The following is a 602-nucleotide window of genomic DNA, read 5'->3' on the forward strand; positions in this document are numbered from 1 at the left end:
TCCCACAGGTCTGGTACATGGACGGTTACTACAAAGGTCGCCGCGTGTTAGAATTTCGTACTTTAAATGATTTTATGATGGGTCAAAACTTCATCCAACACCTTTTACCCCATCCTTGGGCCGGTACCGGCCACGTGGTGTTCAACGGATCCCTTTATTACAACAAATACCAGAGTAACATCATCATTAAATATCATTTCCGTTCCCGGAGTGTTTTAATTCAACGAAGTCTCACCGGTGCCGGTTATAACAACACTTTCCCTTATTCCTGGGGTGGCTTTTCTGATTTAGATTTCATGGTCGATGAAAATGGTTTATGGGTTGTTTATACCACCAATCAAAACGCCGGGAATATCGTCGTCAGTCGGTTGGATCCTCAGAGTTTGGAGTTGGTGAGAAGTTGGGATACTGGTTACCCTAAAAGAAGTGCTGGAGAAGCTTTTATGATTTGTGGGACTCTTTATGTCACTAATTCTCACCTGGCTGGTGCTAAGATTTATTTTGCTTATTATACAAACACTTCCACTTATGAATATACGGATATTCCTTTCCATAATCAATATTCTCATATATCTATGCTGGATTATAATCCTCGGGAAAGA

The 602-nt window shown here is 41.0% G+C and overlaps 1 protein-coding gene across 1 annotated transcript in view; it reads left to right on the forward strand.

Moving 5' to 3' along the window:
- Window positions 1-11: 11 nt before the first annotated feature.
- LOC104526211 (noelin-2) overlaps window positions 12-602 on the forward strand; it is a gene marked incomplete at its 5' end in the record, with an annotated part of 731 nt that continues 140 nt past the window's right edge. Inside the window, one exon of the mRNA XM_010169595.1 lies at window positions 12-602. Within this exon, the coding sequence (XP_010167897.1) occupies window positions 12-602 (591 nt within the window).

Source organism: Antrostomus carolinensis, unplaced genomic scaffold (assembly GCF_000700745.2).
Source record: "Antrostomus carolinensis isolate BGI_N321 unplaced genomic scaffold, ASM70074v2 scaffold36736, whole genome shotgun sequence".
Classification (NCBI taxonomy): Eukaryota; Metazoa; Chordata; class Aves; order Caprimulgiformes; family Caprimulgidae; genus Antrostomus; species Antrostomus carolinensis.